The sequence below is a fragment of the Seriola aureovittata genome, chromosome 5 (assembly GCF_021018895.1).
Source record: "Seriola aureovittata isolate HTS-2021-v1 ecotype China chromosome 5, ASM2101889v1, whole genome shotgun sequence".
Lineage (NCBI taxonomy): Eukaryota > Metazoa > Chordata > Actinopteri > Carangiformes > Carangidae > Seriola > Seriola aureovittata.
In genome coordinates, this window is record NC_079368.1 from 10357515 (window position 1) to 10375683 (window position 18169).

General features: G+C 39.0%; 2 protein-coding genes across 7 annotated transcripts; both read left to right on the forward strand.

The window, feature by feature from the left end:
- The first annotated feature begins 1033 nt into the window (after positions 1-1033).
- ube2d4 (ubiquitin-conjugating enzyme E2D 4 (putative)) lies at positions 1034-7134 on the forward strand. Its single transcript, XM_056376782.1, has 7 exons — positions 1034-1330; positions 2758-2821; positions 2974-3005; positions 3097-3174; positions 3309-3414; positions 4141-4234; positions 4341-7134. The coding sequence occupies exons 1-7, from the start codon at positions 1307-1309 to the stop codon at positions 4384-4386; spliced, it is 444 nt and encodes a 147-aa protein (XP_056232757.1). The 5' UTR covers positions 1034-1306; the 3' UTR covers positions 4387-7134.
- Positions 7135-7685: 551 nt separating this feature from the next.
- On the forward strand, positions 7686-16503 carry dbnlb (drebrin-like b). Of its 6 annotated transcripts, XM_056376856.1 has the most exons (15): positions 7686-7844; positions 9620-9675; positions 9899-10011; positions 10101-10175; positions 10530-10679; positions 11194-11271; positions 11730-11881; positions 11993-12047; positions 12320-12391; positions 12661-12784; positions 13109-13225; positions 13581-13655; positions 13876-13922; positions 14015-14102; positions 15148-16503. In XM_056376856.1, exons 1-15 carry the CDS (start codon positions 7762-7764, stop codon positions 15282-15284), a joined length of 1422 nt encoding a protein of 473 aa, XP_056232831.1. In that variant the 5' UTR covers positions 7686-7761; the 3' UTR covers positions 15285-16503. The 6 variants fall into 6 exon arrangements, with proteins under 6 accessions (XP_056232831.1, XP_056232833.1, XP_056232834.1 ...); XM_056376858.1 differs by lacking the exon at positions 13581-13655; XM_056376859.1 differs by lacking the exon at positions 13109-13225.
- Positions 16504-18169: the final 1666 nt, after the last annotated feature.

The window sequence follows — 18169 nt, forward strand, 5'->3', positions numbered from 1 at the left end:
ATCCTCAACCTGACACTGAATCAGCCATTTAAGAAGAATGAACACTGCGACCCATTCATACATACTCACTAAAATAATGAGAGCTCTTTTTTCACCCTTGTTTAAGATATATAAAGGGGAGCTCATGAGGCTTTGCGAGACAAGGCTGTGCAGAAACCGGAGCATGCAGCTGACTCAGATGAATATGCCTTTACAATGATTGGGTATTGAATGAACAATTCTATAGTCTTTCTCTTTATTCCTATGTACATGGAAATAATACACGTGTTTGGCTTCATTGCACTTTGCTGCTCCATTGTCATGCACTTTTGCGCTTGAAAAAATAATTTGAAAGCAATTCTTTAGATTAATAAACTGACTATGAGCATACAACATTCAGTTTCATAACTGACACTGTGATAATATTTTCCAATCGAAGCTGTTCATCACCTATTTTGGCCGTGTCTCTCTTGTGTGTGTGTGTTTTTGTTCTTTTCAAATAGTGACATCTTGTGGACACCCAGCCTCAGCTATTGTGTGGGTGTTATAGGCTGTACATATGTTTAAAACCATGTATTGAAGAATGTATGTTTTTTTTTAACACTGCCGTCCTGTCTGTTATTTGTGAACTTGATGATAAGATTGATAAATGTATTCATCATGATGCTCATTTAAATACTTGATTATATTTATTATTTATTATTATTTATAAATATAAACAAAAATAACTATATTGATCTCTGGCAGAATGTGATTAAATGGCAAAGAGGAGGAACAGATATAGTAGCCAAAATATAGGTAGGCAAATTTATGGGAAGTTATTGTATGGAGTTTCCATTCATAGAATTTATCATGTGAAAATTTAATTTAGATAAGAATTATTGTGATTATTTAACATTATAATGGAGAGTCATATAATGTTGATTTTGATAAGTGTATGGTGTCAAAACTGTAAAAAAAAAAACTAAATAATTTATTTTGGACTACAACCATGGAAATTGCATTTGCCACTTCAGGACTTGTAAAGAAAGTTATCGCGATATCACCCAAAACAGCCTGCCAGGCACCTAGAGGAGCAGGGATGAGAGGAGAGACAGCAAAATACCTCAGTTGTTCTGTGCCAGTCTTAAGAAAGATCAGACTTTAACACACAATTTACCGCATCGGTTGTACTGGGAACCAAAAGCCCCAAGCCTGTTAAATGTCAGACGTGATTTTCTGATTGTACGTAAAGTGAGATTTGGAAGAACGCGGCCACAAAAGCCAAATTTTATGTGTGAAGTGCTAACTGTTAGCTGACAGGCTAGCTAGCATAGCCATTGAAGCAATGGCGTTGAAAAGAATTCAGAAGGTGAGTGTATATTTCTTTCGTGTACCAGCCATACCTTATAGTAGACACACTTTTCTGAGTTTGCGACCCTCTGTGAAGGTAATAGCAGTGTGGAGCCGTTTCTGTAGCTCGACTTAGCCTTGCTTGCTTTTTGTGCTCCTTTTTTAAATAATGCACAGACAAAAGACGAGCTAACCACTGGTGGCCCTGTTGGTGCATTGCTACAGTAACGCTGACTACCAGTAACCACTCAAACAGCGTCATTGTTTTGAGAGCTACGTTTTATGTGTGTAATATTTACTTTGTCTTTCTGACATGTAGCGTAGCACCTTATCGATACTTTGGGAAAGGTGGCTAATGTTAACCAAACGAGTCGTTTCGCAGTGCAGCCGTAGGCTAACAGTTATTTAGCAAAGGTTAGTATGTGCTTTGGTCCTTGGTTTGATTGGTTGACATGCACAGGATTTGTTGTTAAATTCTTAGCTTGTCAGTTATCTTTATCCTTGTGGTTGGTCACTGAGAGTGTAGCTGATGATGTGTTTAGTCGCTGAATGACAGCTGCTTGCTGGTTGCCAAAATTGAACTCTAGTGTCAGTGTTGCCATATATGGAATGGCAAATGGGGCACTGGAGCAGGCCACGGTGTGTATTTATATAACAGAATAGATAGGCTTACTTTCAAGAGATATTAAATAACGGGCTTTATGTCATTTTAACCATCCGTCGTTTCGCTGTCTGTGATCATTGTCATTTCATGAATAGTATGTAATGGAATATGGCCATAGCGTTTACATTTGTTTCTGATATAATATACCTAATTTACACAAGTTTATTTTTATTTATTTATTGCCTTGATTATTTCTGTAGCACATATTTTTTTCTTTCTGTTGAGCTCTATAACCTTCACAGTCAGCATCCTTGGTAAAGCTAAACTGATGACTAAAATGATCATGAAATCGAGAACCACCATTTACATGTCAACAGGCTTGGATCATGAGTGTTAAGCAAACATGGCTGCCACTGAAAAGACTGGTAGTAATTTCAACCTGTCTCAAATTTAGGATTGAACTTTACCCACCACAAAGTTAAGTTAGCCCACATCACATAAAGCCAGAAATTATATGGATTAAGCTCCAGACATGGTCTCTGTTGCAAAGCTATACTTCTTTTTAATAAGAAGTTATTTCAAAATAAATATAACTCATTCATGATCCATCATTTTGACATACAGTGCATTGGTCTAATAATGAGGTTCTCACATAATTATATTTCATGTTTTCATGCATTTCATATTACATGTACTTAATATTAATAGATGTAAAATAACCACTTTTAACAGAAACTATTTAAATGTTTGTGATTTTCTTACAAAGAGTAAAGTTGTAACAATGCTGCGACTGATCAGTAAAATAAAAGCTGATTCATTTTGTGATTGTCTTACCTTTTTAGGAACTATCAGACCTGCAGAGGGACCCACCTGCTCAGTGCTCTGCTGGACCAGTTGGAGATGATTGTAAGTAGTTAGAAAATTGCTGTATCAGTGTATGCCTGAACAAAAAAATATCTGAATGCTTTGTATAAATATATTTTCAAGAGAGTATGGCATTATGTGCCAGGAGTTTGGATATCAACACTAAAATCATTATCGATTTTTTTTTTTCTCAGTGTTTCACTGGCAGGCAACAATAATGGGTCCGGTAAGTGACACTGTATCTTAACCCAATTGAAATATGCAACAGAAACAACGAAATTGCCGTTGACAACTTGTTTCTATTTATATTTCTTTAGAGTGACAGCCCATATCAGAGTGGAGTGTTTTTCCTCACCATTCACTTCCCGACAGATTACCCCTTCAAACCCCCCAAAGTGAGTAAGGGTCTTCTTTGTGTGTAACACAATGAGGCACTAATACATCTCGCCTTAGCGACTCACTTTTATTTTACTGTGGTCAATGTAATTGGCTTCACTGGAAAATAACATATTTTTCTGTTTTGTCACAGGTTGCATTCACAACTAAAATTTACCACCCTAATATCAACAGCAATGGAAGTATTTGTCTGGATATACTGAGATCGCAATGGTCACCTGCACTTACAGTATCAAAAGGTAAGAGGATGCCAAAGGATTTATACTAGTGTGCTGACATTTTTATTTATTAAAACAGTTGTGAATGTTGACCCAACATGCAAGGTACTAGGGCCCTGACTCAGCCACAGGTAAGTGTAAAGCATTAATAAGACATTGTTAATGTAACAAGCTACACCTAGGTGGGCAAGTCAAACTGCTCACTTTTAGAATGGCTTCTGGTATTGCTGCTTTACCGTTCACAGCAGGTGAAAAAGTGATAGCGACACATTCCCCGTATTTCCACAACTTGACTTTTTCCCACATCCATGTCAGTCTTAAACCTTTAGACTCTTGTCCCAAGTCATGCCTTCAGACATAATGTGTTATGCCATATCAAGTCAGGTTCATGACATTAGGCGTTATGTTTAAATGTAAAAAGACAAGTCACATCAGAGCAAAAGAAATCCAGCGTCAAATGAAGTTCTGAAATACTTTTAAGTTTAATATTATTTGATATAGGATACATAAAATTACACTATGTATATTTGATAATATACATGGTGTATATATTCTAATGGCACTACCATACTATCAATTATATTTTAGGGTATTTGGTCATGTATCTCTTGATGTCTTATTTTTACTGTCATGACTTGTAAAGATGTCAAAGTCACACAAGTGGCCTGTACTTCTCAAGGTCACAGCCTTCTCATTGTCCTCTCAAAGTAATCTTTAACTTCAATGTTCTGTTTCATTCTTCCACAGTATTATTGTCGATCTGTTCTCTTCTTTGTGATCCGAACCCGGATGACCCACTGGTACCAGAGATCGCCCATACATACAAGGCTGACAGGGAAAAGTGAGTGTAAAACATGAATGTACTGACTCAGTATTTTTGGAGAGTAACTTCACGGTTTGCAAGTTCATCTGAAACTTTTTTTCTAAACTTTGCATGTGTTTTACAGGTACAACAAATTAGCAAGAGAATGGACACAGAAGTATGCAATGTGAGAATGCCAGGGAGATCAAAATACAAATGAGAACAAAAGAAACACGTTTGATTTGTAACTTGAGGCAAATGAGCAACAGAGGGAAAAAAAAACAACTAGACAACAGCCCATCTTTTGGAGAAGGAAGCGATTCAATGAGGTACAGTGCCACCTGGCTTTCCGTGTGCTGAGCTGCTACCATGTGCTGTCCTTCATGACTTGTATGGATCTGCTGAGCAGGACCTGATGGGCTCCTTAAAGCACTCCCATATGGAATACCGGAAACTCTTCACAGCCCATACCACCACACTCAGACTTTAAACTGTTTCTCCTGCTATTGTGATCATCACTATCATTGTTGCCATTCATGCGCATCATTTTCACTGTCAAAGAGTCATATCATTGTGCTACTCAGAAGCTAAATGTTGGATTGATTTAGGAGATTGGCTCTCCCTTCATTTCAGAGGTACTGTCTGTGTCCCACTGGATGTCTTGTTATTACTGTATTTCCATGTATTTAGTGGCCTTTCTGTGTTATTATTTTCAAACGGTATATGTGCAATTGAGGCAGAATGTTCCCTGTTCAACACAAAATGGTGCGGTGCCATTACCAGCAGCTGATCTGTTGGCACATACTGTCTCTACCCCGGAACAATGTGAAAGATGTAAAGAAGGATTGGTCTCTATCACCCAATGCATTTGAAACTGCAACAGTATTTAGTGGTTTTGAAGACACTAGAGAGCTGCTATTAAGAGCTAGCTGGCCCTTGCATCACAGTTGTGGAGCTCCATAGGGCAAATGTCAACATCCATTTTTCTCACATGCTGTCATTGCCCTTATATCCTGTATAAGTAAACACCAATGGCTGGTGTCCATAGTGCACAAAATACTACTGTTGTATGACTTGTTCCTTGTTGTGTAGCTATGAACATAGCTCCTCTTTGGCATATAGCTAAGCTGTGTGCCTCCTCCTCAGTACAGTTACTCAGGTATCTAACCAAATCATCAGCCTTTACATGCAGTGACCCATGGTGAGAAAAATGACCTGGGCCCATATCATCAGGCTTAAAAAATATTACTGATCTACATTCACTGGTTCGTTCAGATAACAAAAAAAAAAAAAAAAAAATAGCTCATGCTTCCAGAAGAAGCAAAATGATCAAAGACAGATCAGCACTCCTGAGGTTTTTTATGCATATAGGCCCTGATGGTCTGTGTTGCCATTTTGTCACAGAGAGGGGTTTTTTCCCCTTATTATCCCTCTCCAGTTCTTTTAGTCACCATTTCCATTTATTTTTGAACAACATTTTGGATGTGAGCAGCCGTTAAATGACGCTGTTAAACATACATGCTACTGTTTTTCCAAAACAAAATGGCCTTTGGTTATAGCTGGTGTCACTTTTACTTAAAAGGGGAACTTGACATCAGAATTGACATTTTGCAGAACCGAGTAATAATTTGAAGTCATGTGCATCTAGTTACTTGAAGCGAATAAATACAGTAACTTGCCACGACAATTTCACCTGCTTTAATATTGGGTGATGTGAAGTTTTTGTCAGCATTTCTTTATATTCATATTCATGATCAAGTCTGCAAAGACTTGTTTTAGTTTTGGGATTATTAATCCACCGTGACAGTAAAACAGTTTGTCTGGGTGATACATTTGTGACCTTTTGTATTGTATCTTTGAAAGCTTTAGTTTTAGGCCTTTTTTTTTTTTTCATTCATGTCACCAGAATTGAACATGATTGTGATGTGTCATAATGTAATATTAGTTTTACTATAACCCATCGTGACTGTTGGATAAAGTAGTTAGGAAATGCTATGATTTTTTTTTTTTTTTAAATCATGGCTCATAATGTGCTGATGCTGCCAATATAAAGGGAATTATTTGATGTTCAAAAGGGGAAGAAAATTTGCTATTGAGGCATTACTGAATGGATTTATCCAGAAAGGTTCATAGTGAAGCATGAAAGTTTTAGAAGCTTTGATTGTAGAATTAACACTATGGTTTAGGCACCAAATATAGAATTTGATCATTGTTAGCTGCTGTAGAGAAAATGGTCAAAACAAGTTGTCCTGAAATACAGTATATACTAAAAGGTTTTGAAAATATATCTTCTAAATGCAGTGAAAGTCTTTTTGCTGCCAGACTACAATTGCAAATAACTTGTGTGTATTAGTACTAGTTCAGACTTTTTGTGCATTGTCGTTTGTTCATCTGGCTATTTATTTATTTGAAAGCCGAGTATCTTCCAGTTGTTCAATTGAATGCAGCCTCAATTCATCATGTCAGTGATGCTACATTGACTTCCTTTGTCCAGTGTGCTCAATAGAGTTTATATAGGCAGCTTGGCATGCTTTGCACTCTGGAGAACCTTCTCACAGCCATTTGCCGGATATCAGGGATTTCGTTACAATTCATCTGCCTAACACCTCTGACTAAAATTTTAGCCTTAACCCTCATTTTGTATATATAGAGAGAACGTGTCATAAACTGTTAAATTTGCTATCAGGGCTGTATCCCCCAAATGGGTGATTCATTTCATCAGTAGACATGGAAACCTGCTTGAACAGTACCAATATTTTTTGTTGAAAATTTCAGCCTCGCTTTCTCAGAACGCAGGACCAGCTTTCATGCATCTTAAAATTTGGAATATGTGTGCTTGAACTGCCACCATGAACGTCCATATGTCCTCACATAGCCTACACAAGATAACTATTGACCTTGTCATAACATATGAATAAAGTTCATCTTGGTTTACCGTTGTCTGCAGTCATTTCTTTTGTCTTTATTATAAGATGTAATAACTTCACAGCAGCATGAGCCAGAAGCAGCTGTAGTTATGGCTGTCTAAAGAGGAGGACGTCCTGTTTGGGTGCATTTAAATAACCAAAAATTATGTTTTGAAAAGAAGAGATAATCATGGACATATTGTACATGTGCTGTAGTTGAACTTATTTTCAACATACCGTCAAAAAAGCACTGTAAAAAGTTGTTCTTGGCATATAACAGCACATACCTGTAAGATGCACTCTAGGGTGCGTTTGATTCAACGACGTCTGCTGCGAGGTTTTTGCGGTGCAGACAACAATCTGTACACAGACCGAACTTTAATCTTCTCTTGCTTTTCTAAAGTGAGAATGTGTTGCATATTAATGATTATTTGCAAATCGGATGCACAGATTCATTGCCGAGTTTAAAATACTTAAACCCGCAAACTAGCTCCGCGCTTTCGTAGCGTCGCGCTACACTTATTGAAGCTACCCTGCCTGAGCTGTAGCCACTAGCTAAACTAGCTTCCTGCACAGCTGAAAGTCAGCATCATCGCCACTCCTCCCAGTAGGAAGGGCGCATCCCGGATAGCTAGCTGGCTAGCTGTACTCACCATAACGATGGCAGTTAACCTCAGCAAAAATGGCCCTGCATTGACAGCTGCATATAAAGAAGTGGTAGATGAAAAATCCAACACCGACTGGTAAGGAGCAGCATTTCAAAAACAGTGTTAGCGATGTGTAGGAGGCATTATTCTAGCTGCAGTGTTGGCTAGCACTGAGTCAGTCGTCAAGTAGTTAAGTTAACGTTAACCTAACGTTAGATAAACTTTCCCTGTGACCCAATGGCACATTGTTAACCACAGCAGACTTTTTACTCGCTAAATGAGCAATAACGTTAGCCAAAGTTGGCTTTGTTTACATGGGCGTTTAGCTTTTTCACATTTATTGCCAGTCTAATGTGTACTAACGTTAAAGATGAGCTAACTGATAAGCTAGTAATATGGTTAGTTAATGCTAGCTGGGCGCACTAACAGTATGAGCACTTAATCCCTATGTTTTGCATGCCTTTTATATTTTTGATAAGCTTGTCTGTCATGAAATTGAATGAATAAGTTGCTAGCTACCTCACCCACTTCCTGGTAAGACATCAAAAGTTAAATATGACTAATATGCGAAAGTCAGATCAAGGAACTTCCTCTTTACCTTGCCTGGAGTTACAGGGGTACTGTACTGTAACTTGCTCGCCTTGAGGTTCAAATTAAACCTGCTGGCGACAGCTGCAGTGTTTAATGATGACCTGAATTAATTAATTAATCACAAAGAGTAATTGCCCAGGGAGACCTGCTGGCTCCATATTCACCCTGAAAGTGTCTCTCTTCTGAGTGTTTGACATTCTTCACTCAGCATTGGACAGCCATCACCTATGAACCCAACAACTAGCTCTCACTGTAATTCTTTTCTAACCTGAAATGGTGCTGACGGGAAAAAAAGGAGTAAGTGATCTTGCAGTAACTAGTTTCAGTATGAGCAAGTTCCACTTATCTAATAGTGAAAGGATAAACTATATCCCATTTATTTATTTCTGAAACTGACATCCCAATTAGAGATTTAATCGTTATTGTAATATGTAGGTGTATGTGAACAGGTCAAATGATCATTCTTCTATGTAGTACTGAGGTTAAATCATAAATGCATCAGTGATTTTCTATGAAATAGGACCTAAAGGCCGTAGATATTATTTGTAACTATGATTTAAAAAAAAAAAAAAAAAAAAAGCCTTCTTTGTTTGCAATTAAATTATAGCTTTACTTCCTAATAGTCAGAAATGACATCAATAACAGCTACAAAATGGCCATAAAGTAATTTATAGACTTACCTAAACAATTTACCGAAGAACTTATCTAAACCTGTCACATTTTAGTTAGTGCATGTCATCATCATAATTTGATGAATATGGTTAACTGGTATTTTCTTAACACATATCTAACTCAAAAAAAGCTACTTGGTCTACCCAGTCATCAAGTGGAAGTCTTGTATGTCCACTTGAAGAGCACAGAAGCAAAGACTTCTCCACTTCTTCCTCCATGCTAATTAAAATGACGCAGGAATGCTGGGGCATTTTCTGCAGGAAATGGCCCGGCATTGACTCAGTCTGTGTCGGGCTGCTAATCCCCAGTTACTTTCATTGGGCATCTAACAGTAAGGAAAAGTCTGTCTGACACACAACCTGTAAAGATTACTGGTATGTTTGTTTTAAAGTGTGATCAAAACTACACTTTAGTATATTTATACCACCCTACTACAACTGTAAAATGTATCTTGTGTGAAAACAGCCTAAACTGTGTTTACAAAACATCTGCTGTTTGGTTAAGTGTGAAATGATGCATATCGACGCTGGAGCAACTACTCTTCGGTCCATCTGTGTGATCTGTTTTAAGGAGGTATTTTTGTATCCTTAATCCGGTGTTTCCTCCAGGGCCTTGTTCACCTATGAGGGAAACAGTAATGACATCCGCCTGGCAGAAAAAGGGGGTGAGTAGATGTTGTGCGAAAGTTTTTATGATCTCAACACGATATTATCAGATGTGTTCAGGAATTTCATTGTCAGCATACAGCTGCAGTTCTGGAATATCAGCACAAAAGGATTGCTTGCCTCTGCTGTCTCACCCCATCATTTGTAAGAGGAAAGAAATGTCCGCTGTTACACAACCAACCACAGTAACCATTTGACTTTTCCACAATGTTTATGTATCAGATGGAGGACTGGAGGAGTTGGTTGAGGAACTCAACAGTGGAAAAGTGATGTACGCTTTCTGCCGGGTCCAAGATCCAAATTCTGGCCTGCCTAAATATGTCCTCATCAACTGGGTTAGTGCTACGCTCAACTAGTGTTCATTCCTTTGTCTGCTTTGTTGTGGCCATTCTTGAGCCTGTGGAATAATTAATTTGTGTTTCAGACTGGGGAAGGAGTGAAAGATGCCAGGAAAGGAATATGTGCAAATCACGTCAGTGCCATGGCCAATTTTCTTAAGGTAACAGTACTCTCATTTCTGAGTGTAGTTTAAATATACATTTAATTTCTACTGCAGTCTGTTTATGGTTACAGAGGAGGTCATTTGTGTGCTAAATGGCATGTTAATGATGGCTTTGAGCAGGGCTCAAATAAAAAAAGAAAACAATAAAGAAAAATAGTGTACAGCATGCTGCAGGCATTGTTGGAATAATACAGTAGCTTTGTGAGTTGTGTCAATGTCATTCATATCATACCAGCAGACAGCGCATGTAAACAAACTGCTGGGTGGTGCATGCATGAACCAAGATACCAACTTTAGGTGTTTCTCTGTTTGACTCTGTATTAAATCAGCTTTTATATCCTGCTTTTTCAGGGGGCCCATGTCACAATAAACGCCAGAGCTGATGAGGATGTGGAACCTGAAGCGATAGTGCAGAAAGTGGCTAAAGCCTCGGGAGCAAACTACAGTTTCCACAAAGAAGCCTCCAGCCGCTTCCAGGACAGCGGTCCTCAGGGTCCTGTGGTATGCACCCCTGTTTGCTTATCTTGGTCGGTAGAAAGATAAGCACTGGGCCAGATCATAACCAGGCTCCTTAATCTCAAAACGTCACTACGAGTGACATGTCTTAGTGTTTTTTTTTTCTCTATATTACGGCCTTCCATTCACACTAAGCCAGCATTTCTACCATTGAAAACAATGTTTCAAACACTCTGAAGCGGAAAAAGTTGAAATTGCTGCTCAGTCATTATGAGAGAAGGTAACCATTGGTTCTTATCTGAGTGTAGTTGTGGAAAAGATTAGCGCTTTCCTAAAGATTAAAACAACTTCTGCTACTAACAAAAACACATAATGTGCTACTATGTCAACTGTTTAAATGATGGTATATCAGTTACAGAGAACCTTTCCAATCAGATATTTCAGTTTTGAGTAAGAATTAGTCATAGGACTTTTGTAAACTGCTGTATTTTTTATAATTACGTAAAACTAGTTTGACATGTTTACACAATCCTATTAAAGATATTTTTCCTTCCTGTAGGGCTCAGTGTACCAGAAGACCAACGCTATGTCGGAAATCAGAAAGACCAATAAAGACACCTTCTGGGCACAGGCAGAGGTAGGCTCCTGAACTTGCATTAAGCTACTGCCAACTTCAGCTTCACCTCTGAGACAGTGAAGAGAACCTGAAGCTGCTCTAAAAAGTCACTTCCTGAAAAATGTGTTTTTATGTAAGATGTTTTTGAATCATTGACTCATTGAAATTGCAACTCTCAACTTTCATTGAAACTCTTAAAAATATTGCAAGAGTTTGCAGTTTTGAAACATCTGACACAACAGTCAGGTAGTTTTTATCCATCAACAATCTAAGCATAGTCAGCAAAAGACTGTAACTCCACCTTTTTGTTTGCAGTTTTTGCTCAGCAGCACACCTGTCAAAGATGCGCCTAGAGAGTGGATTTCCACCCTGTAATTTTTTTACGATAAACAGTTGTGAAGTCAAATTTTTTTTAATGACAAATATATTTGCACGATGGTAAACTAAAGCTGACCCTGCTGGTCTGTTTGGCCTTTTAGAAAGAAGAGGAGAAACGCCGGCAGGAGGAGCGGCGCAAGGCAGAGGAGGAGCGCCAGCATCTGGAGAGAGAGAGGAAAGACAGAGAGGCCAAGGAGGCAGCACAGAGGGACAAAAGGGACAAGGAGAGGGCCTCTCAAATCGAGCAACAAAAGTAGGTAGCAACTGAAGAAGTGCACACCGGTCGAGACCGGTTTGCAGGAGCATCAGTTGAAAGGTTCAAATTACATTTCCTCTGTCGTCTAAATGGCCTTTTGTTTAATAGGAAGTACCAGCAGCAGCAGGAAGCTGAGAGTAGAGATCAGGAGAAACAACATTTGGTGAGTGTCTCATTGTCTGACAAGATCACACTTTGAGTAAATGGGGTTTCAACTGTGAAGAAACTCGTCAGGAACATAAGGAACTGATGCGAGTGAGGTGAGAGTGAATGTGGATTGGTGCGAAGTTTACTTTCATATTGACTGTAACCCACTTTTCTATGATTGTGTTGATAGTTAAATAAGTTTCAATAGCGCACGCGTCTTGTAAACACTTAAACAGTCAGGAAGGTAGCCAGTGTCAGCAGTGTCAACATTGATATCAACATTATCAGGAGGATCAGGAGGAGAACCAGGCAGCCCAAAGGAAAGCAGTCAAGAGAGGTGAATCAGTGGAGAAGGCCAATGTGAGTTCCCCTTTCTGAAAGTGATCTCTTCTGGGCAAATTGCTTTCCTTTTTCTTGCCTACCTCAAGACAAGCGTTTGTCTCTTTCTAATCGAAAGTGAACCCTTTGACACTCAACCTAACACATATCTTCTTCTTCTCTTCTGGTCTTTATTGCATGGCCTCTTTCCATAATACACTGTTAGAAATCTCTGAGCAACACATTATTAATAACCTGTGGACATCTAATGCTTATTGTACATATTATTTGTTATCTTTTTTTTTTTGTAGGAGGCAGCTTCTCTCATCTCTCAGCGTGCTCTGAATCCCAGAGAGATGTTCAAGCAGAGAGAGAGGGGAATAACTCCCAGTGACTCAGACGTCCCCGCTGCTGCCCCTGCTAGCCCCCAGCCAGGTATCACCCAAGCGTGAACAGTGACCTCATCATATAAATCTATTTGCTTTAAATGTCACAGCCTTTCCTGCATTACTGCCAGGCTCTCTTAGCCCCTTCTCAGGTAGCGATGGGTACAAACTGGGGACTTCTCCAGAGGCCAGCGCCATCCTTTGTCAGAGCTTTTAACTTTCCACCAGACTGTCTAGTTGTCTCATAGTCATACTTAACACTGTGTCTCCATCATGGTGTCTTCTCTTTTTCTGCTCAACCTGTCTGCTCTGTTTTTTTCTCTCTCGTCCATATTTTGCATGTTTTGGGGGTTCCATGTGTGTCTCTGCTCAGGGCGTCTGCAAAGCCCTTTTCTGTCTAAGCAAGCGTATGAATCTGAGCGAGCCAGCTCACCTCAGCGTCAAGCTTCGCCTGTGCCAGCAGGCACCGCCTCTCCTGTCCGTGCCACAGGTGTGAGCTTTACACAACACACACACACACACACACACACACAAATATACACAAAGAATTAATACACTGGGTGACACAGTCTCATACTTGACTAAAAGCGCCATGCTTCATTTTCTAATTGCTGTTCTTGTGTGTCATCATCTTCATACTCCTTGTAATCATTATAATCAATTTCATCATGAGTCAAACTTCCATTCGTTGTACTTTCTGTTTTTCTAAGAAACGTAGAGATTATTGCTTTAATTCTCCTCGATTGAAAAGAATTCCCCCGGTGGTTGGTTTGTCAGCCTGTGTGGACTTGTGGATGTGTTCCTCTGTGTATATGCATGTCTGTGCTTGTGTTTTGGGTGATAAGAGCCTGATGTGGATGATGGACAGTCCAGGTGTGAGTATGATGAGCAGGAGGCAGCCCCACAGGAGCAGGAGAAAGGTGGGGCCCATTTCACACAGCATCAGCCTCAGTGTTAACATCAGCTTTCCAACCCTTCCATCTGCACTTACGAAAATGTTTTTGCAGTTTGATGTAAGAACAAACTGTATGATTCCCTCCAGCTAAACTGCGCTGTCAGGATCAGCTGCTGCTGCCACCTGCTGGTGGATACACAGCTCAGCTCAGATACAATCTTACTGACATTGATCTCTCTTTTCAGAGGAGGCACCCGCTGCCAAATCATATGTCCAGGAAGAGCCCGCTCAGGTGATTGTTTGTTTACTTACCTTCAGCAGGAGGCTTTTCTTCCATCATATGAATCAATTCTGAAACATAACCTGACCTCATTTCTCTCCCAGGTGGAGGAGAAAAACTCAGATGAGGTAACTGCTGAGGAGACCTCAGATAGAGGCATCTGTGCCAGAGCCTTATATGACTACCAAGCTGGTAAGTTATTTATTTATTTATTTTATCACCGTACCATAACAGCTATTAACCAATATGTGGTCAGGCAAATAACATAAGAATCAATGGGCAACTTAATACCCAGTTTCAGCTTGGACGTGCCCCCTCCGCAACTTCAAAAAATGCATTTAAATCCAGGCTCACAAAAAGCACCACACCCCAAAAAAACCCCACAACCGTCAAAACACTCCCACCCCTCTCAAAGCTCTGACTGGTGTCCATGACTATCTACACCTGACTGTTTTAGCCGGTTTCAGTCGTGCTAGTTTCTTTGCTACATTTGCCATGTCTCGTTTTATCATCTACATCGGCTGGTACCAGCTCACTCTTGACTTATACTGGGTGACAGAAAAAGCAGCAACAGTGAAGTGAGGCTTCAGCAGATGCAGCGGAGGCAATGGAGAGTGACAGAAAAGGGGATGTCTGAGGGGTCGGAAGGATGAAAATTTGCCCCAACACTGTAACTAGTGGTAACAACTGTAGGTTTTTCACAGATTTCATAGAGGTCATGAGAACAGAATAGCTTTATGTTATCAAGTGACTGCACATAGATGATGTTAAAGTGGCACAGATTTTTATATATATGTCTTTTAAGTCACTGTGTATCACCAAATTAGGTAACACAATGTTGATTGAGCCTATGACACACTGGTGAAATTAAGAAAGTCCTTGCATTTTATGGTATGACTCAAATGTGCAAAATCCCAAGGAACACAAATGACTATAACAAAGTTAGTGATGTGTGTTTGATTGAAGTGATGAAACAAACCTGCATTTACCATCACCAAAGATAATAAAACAGATCTTTGAGATTGCTACTTTAACTCAAAAATGTATATTTAGTGTTATGTTACTTTAGATACTCTAGTTAGATACCACAAAGTAGTTGGTTGTTTGTATTGTTTTCAGGATAGGAATAGTCTAATGAACCTCTGCCTAAAATGGGTATTAAACGTTGTTTACATTGTTTGAAAATGTACATTATACTTGAACTTTGCTGATGTTCACTGCTCTTTTTCTCATTCAGCTGATGACACAGAGATCTCGTTCGATCCCGACGACATCATCGCCGGGATCGAGATGATAGACGAGGGCTGGTGGCGAGGCTACGGTCCAGATGGCCATTTTGGAATGTTCCCAGCCAATTACGTGGAGCTTATCTAGCCCAGCGCGAACCCCACCACCACCACCACCACCCCACCCCAACCTACACAGATCAACACACTGGCAGCCCCGGAGGACCTCTGCAGTAAAACAACACACAGCAAAGTCAGTCCTCGCACACAAGTGATCAGGCTGATCAGGCTGAAACAGAGCAAATGAGCCTCCGCATCATGGACCAATGAACAGATGGTAATCGTGGGCCAGAAGCTTTTGAAATCTCTCCACATTTCAAGAAAGCAATTCCATTAAATTATTGATGTAAGCAACTGATGGCATAGTTTAGGGAAGACCAACAGACCGACCGAAACTCCCTCTTACTTCCCCCAAAAATAAATCTCTTTACCTTTTAGATGTGATGCAGTACGATATCAGCCTTTGTTAAGTCTTAAAGTCAATAATAGTATTTCTAGTTCACATTCCTTACAAAGTGACTTCAGTTCTTTTTCAGGTATTATTTTGTTGTTACTTGTAGCAAATGCTCCTGCACATTTCAGGAAAAAAAAAAAAAATTCAAAGATAGTGGTACCAGCTACAGTGTAATCTTTTGCCTTGTTTTTGCCTTTCTTTACCAGCAGACTGAATTTCCTTTTTTTAATGTGACTTACAACCTGTGTGAATTACAGACCCTGTTTTAGTACTGATCTGACTGTGGTTGAAGTGAATATTTAAAAAAAAAAAAAACAGATCATGTTTGCTGTGCTCCAGGTGGTTGACTTGTTAGTGGGGAATGCATAAATGGTTAAGTTCCCTTTAACTGTGAGAATATAACGGTTTGTTTTCATTTCAGTTCCTTCCTCATATGGACCAAATCATTTCAACATATTTAACTTTTCAGGGACAAGCTGAAGAGGAAAAAAAATATAAGTCAGCATTATTTTTCAAGAGATTGGATCCTGCCGGTCTCTTAAGAGTCATATGTGATTATTGTGGTGCCATAATGAGGGGAAGTGAATTTAGTGATACACCCTGAAAAGCGCTTGGTGACATTTTAGTTGAACATTTGACAGCAAGTTGCAAGTTCACTGTTTTTATCCTGGAACAGAATTCTTGCTCTTTTAAAGCTCGGAGGTCAGTCAATAAAAGGAAAAAAAGAATCGATCATGAATAAATAAATAATAATAAAAAAGGGCATCATGTATCAATTTCATTATTCATGTTTGTTTTTCCAGAGTCTATTATAATGCACAGACATTCTTCATAATAAAATAAATAAACAAGCTGTGTTTTCACATCTGTCCAAAGAGGTCGAGCATGACACCTGCTGCATACATTTTAGCAAAAGGTTGAAATAACGTAGAAAGCCATCAGGGATTTTCAGAGGTCTAACAGGAACTCAGACGTATACACACACTCAGTATGTGCACTACAATCAGTTTCCTGGAATGAGGCAACAGCTGGGGAATTCACCTCTAATGCATAGGTTTCATTTTCACACGAAAGATCAGATTTTACCTTTCCCACATCCTTCAGTTACATCTCAGTTCGGGTGAATGTGAAATGATGCAGCAGACAAATTATTGACTTTATTAATTTATTATTACAAAACAATGTTCATACAAACTGGATTTTAGTTAATTTGTGTCCGCTCCCTCCACTGAACTTGTTTTGTCCTTTTCACAGTTCAAACTGTGGTACAGCCCCATCGTCACCCACTCACTTAGTCATGTATCTATATGTATAGATTCCATATTCATGATAGGAGATGTTAAAATTGATTTCATCTGAGCTTTTTTTTATTGGTCTGCTGAATATTGCTCAGGTGCAAACCCCAATTAAGCTTTGAAATTTACAGGCCTTGGTGTATGTGTGTGCTTTTATTACATTAAGTCTGGAAATAAGATTTCTTTTTTTATTGATAGCCAGAATAGTGCATTTATCAACCCTACGCTACATTTAATTCCTCCCAAATTTTGTGTCTCAGCTTGAATCATATTTGAACTGAAATTGTTTTCAAATTTAATTTAATATTAGCTTCTGATGATGAGTCAAACTGTTATCTGGACTGAGTTTCAGGATAATTTCCACATACACCTACACCATCTAGAAACTGTCAAGGTAAATATATTAACTCCCACTCTGCCCTCAATAATAATGATGTATTGTGATGCAGAAGTATTTCTGTAAATTTACGCTCATCCGTAAAACATCAGGATCAGGATATTTATACCCATTTATTGTGAAAAACCTGATTTTGCAAAACGGAGAATGACAGTTTCTCAACATGACTGGAATCTTATGTGCCAGTTGAAACATTTGCAGATCGTTCCCAGGATAGTGACTCACTTCAGACAGGAAATTTTTCTGTATTGGATTCACAATATTTTCTCCAGTGCGTTCTCATTTACATTGTGCTGCCCTCATCTCAACCTCATAGGTTTATGTCAGTGAAAGTCTGAAATGAATAGCTGGGGATTTTCACAAGCCATGTTTTTGCTCATCATCCACACATTTGTTGTTGGCATAGAATTGCTCACAAGAGTTCTGCAAAATATATTGTCACGATTAAATGGAATTAAAATACATTTCCTCTAAAGGCCTCGTGTATGACATGAAGTATGAATATGTGATCCTAGAAATGCAAATTTAACGCTCTCCTGATCTATGCAATTGATTTTTTTAATGCAATTTTTTCTCACTCTTGCCTCATTAAGTCTCTCTTCGTCTACATGTCACTGAATCAAGTATTTCATCTAATCATGTAACCAAGGGTGTCATTCATATATGAACATTTTAGTGTTCATAATTAATATCACATTTCTTCCATTTTCGCAGACAGTCTTGTTAATCGTCTCGACAATCAAAAATTCTCAAAAAGCAAAAGCAAAACTTGTTTTGTATCCGTCAAACAAACGAGAGAAAAAAATCCCTCTGCGATTTGGACAGTT